Source organism: Gaeumannomyces tritici (assembly GCF_000145635.1).
Source record: "Gaeumannomyces tritici R3-111a-1 unplaced genomic scaffold supercont2.388, whole genome shotgun sequence".
Classification (NCBI taxonomy): Eukaryota; Fungi; Ascomycota; class Sordariomycetes; order Magnaporthales; family Magnaporthaceae; genus Gaeumannomyces; species Gaeumannomyces tritici.
The window spans coordinates 1-1,078 of record NW_008804932.1 but is presented as its reverse complement, the minus strand read 5'-3'; the positions used below and the strand labels follow the sequence as shown (position 1 = coordinate 1,078).

Below are 1,078 nucleotides of genomic sequence, written 5' to 3'. Positions count from 1 at the left end.
GTCGTCGTCGTCGTCGTCGTGTGNGNGNGNGNGGGGNGGGGGGGGGTTAGTGTTAGTGCAGTGTTGTTGGGTGCAGGTGGTAAACTTGCTTCCCGGCTTGGCGTGCTTACAAAAGGGCAGACGTTGTCTGAGATGACTTTGATGGAGATGTTGGCCATGGTTGAGACGCGCGACTGCGGGATTCGGACGTGACGGATTTGGGATGAAGTCTACAACACAGGCGCGCGTTAAAACTGGGATTCAACCTGGCTTTATACAGGATCTTATGAGCTGTGAATCCTTCACGCTGGAGCAGTCCTTGAACTCGGGAGGGTCCGGTCACTTTCGGCGGCGATTTGATTACTAATTACACAGTTACAATGGCCGAACTGTCGGCAGTGAGCCCCGCGCTCGCGGTGGATTCCCCACCGCGTCAACGTCCCAGTAGTGTCTCTAGATTCTTTGTCTAGCCTGCCATGATGCATTGCTCCGATTGTCGAACTCTGGCTGCACCGCCTTGAAGCGTCTTGGCTGGCTCGGTCGCATATTCTTGGGACTGCTGACAACGCTCAAATATTTCCTCCACCTTGATCATGACCTCTCGCGCCCCAGATCGTTTGTGTTGGTCGACGACTATCATGCGTGTCGTGATCACGTCTAGCAAATCGCAGATGCTCAAAGTGCATCCGGGGTGCATGCGGATATCACTGATTTGCTACAATGTCGACAAATACACGTTAGTCCTGGTGGGATATTCTGAAAAAGGTTCAGGTTTCCTTTAGCGCAATAATACGCCATGCCGCGGGTACTGACCCCCATAACAGACTCCTTGAGCTGGTGTCGGCCGTGCTCGTCCCTTTCGAAAAAGATGGGTGATGTCAAGCGCGGACCCGTGCGGGAGCTGGAGGCTGTCGATGGATCTGGCGACAGCCTCTGCCTCTCGAATTCCACCACACTCGCCCAACACAGGAGGCACCACGTGATGAACTCGAGCAGCGTGCACCCGAGCGACCATATGTCGCAGAGCGAGCCCACGAGCCCGGGCGTCGAGGACTCGGGGGACCGGTAGCCGACGGCCTACCGCGGGGCGTAGTCCCCC

The 1,078-nt window shown here is 56.4% G+C and overlaps 1 protein-coding gene across 1 annotated transcript; it reads left to right on the top strand.

Moving 5' to 3' along the window:
- Window positions 1-847: 847 nt before the first annotated feature.
- On the top strand, window positions 848-1,072 carry GGTG_14416 (hypothetical protein; the record flags this gene model as incomplete). The annotated part of the gene is made up of 1 exon (XM_009232341.1): window positions 848-1,072. One exon carries the CDS (start codon window positions 848-850, stop codon window positions 1,046-1,048), a length of 201 nt encoding a protein of 66 aa, XP_009230605.1. The 3' UTR covers window positions 1,049-1,072.
- Between the last annotated feature and the right edge of the window lie 6 nt (window positions 1,073-1,078).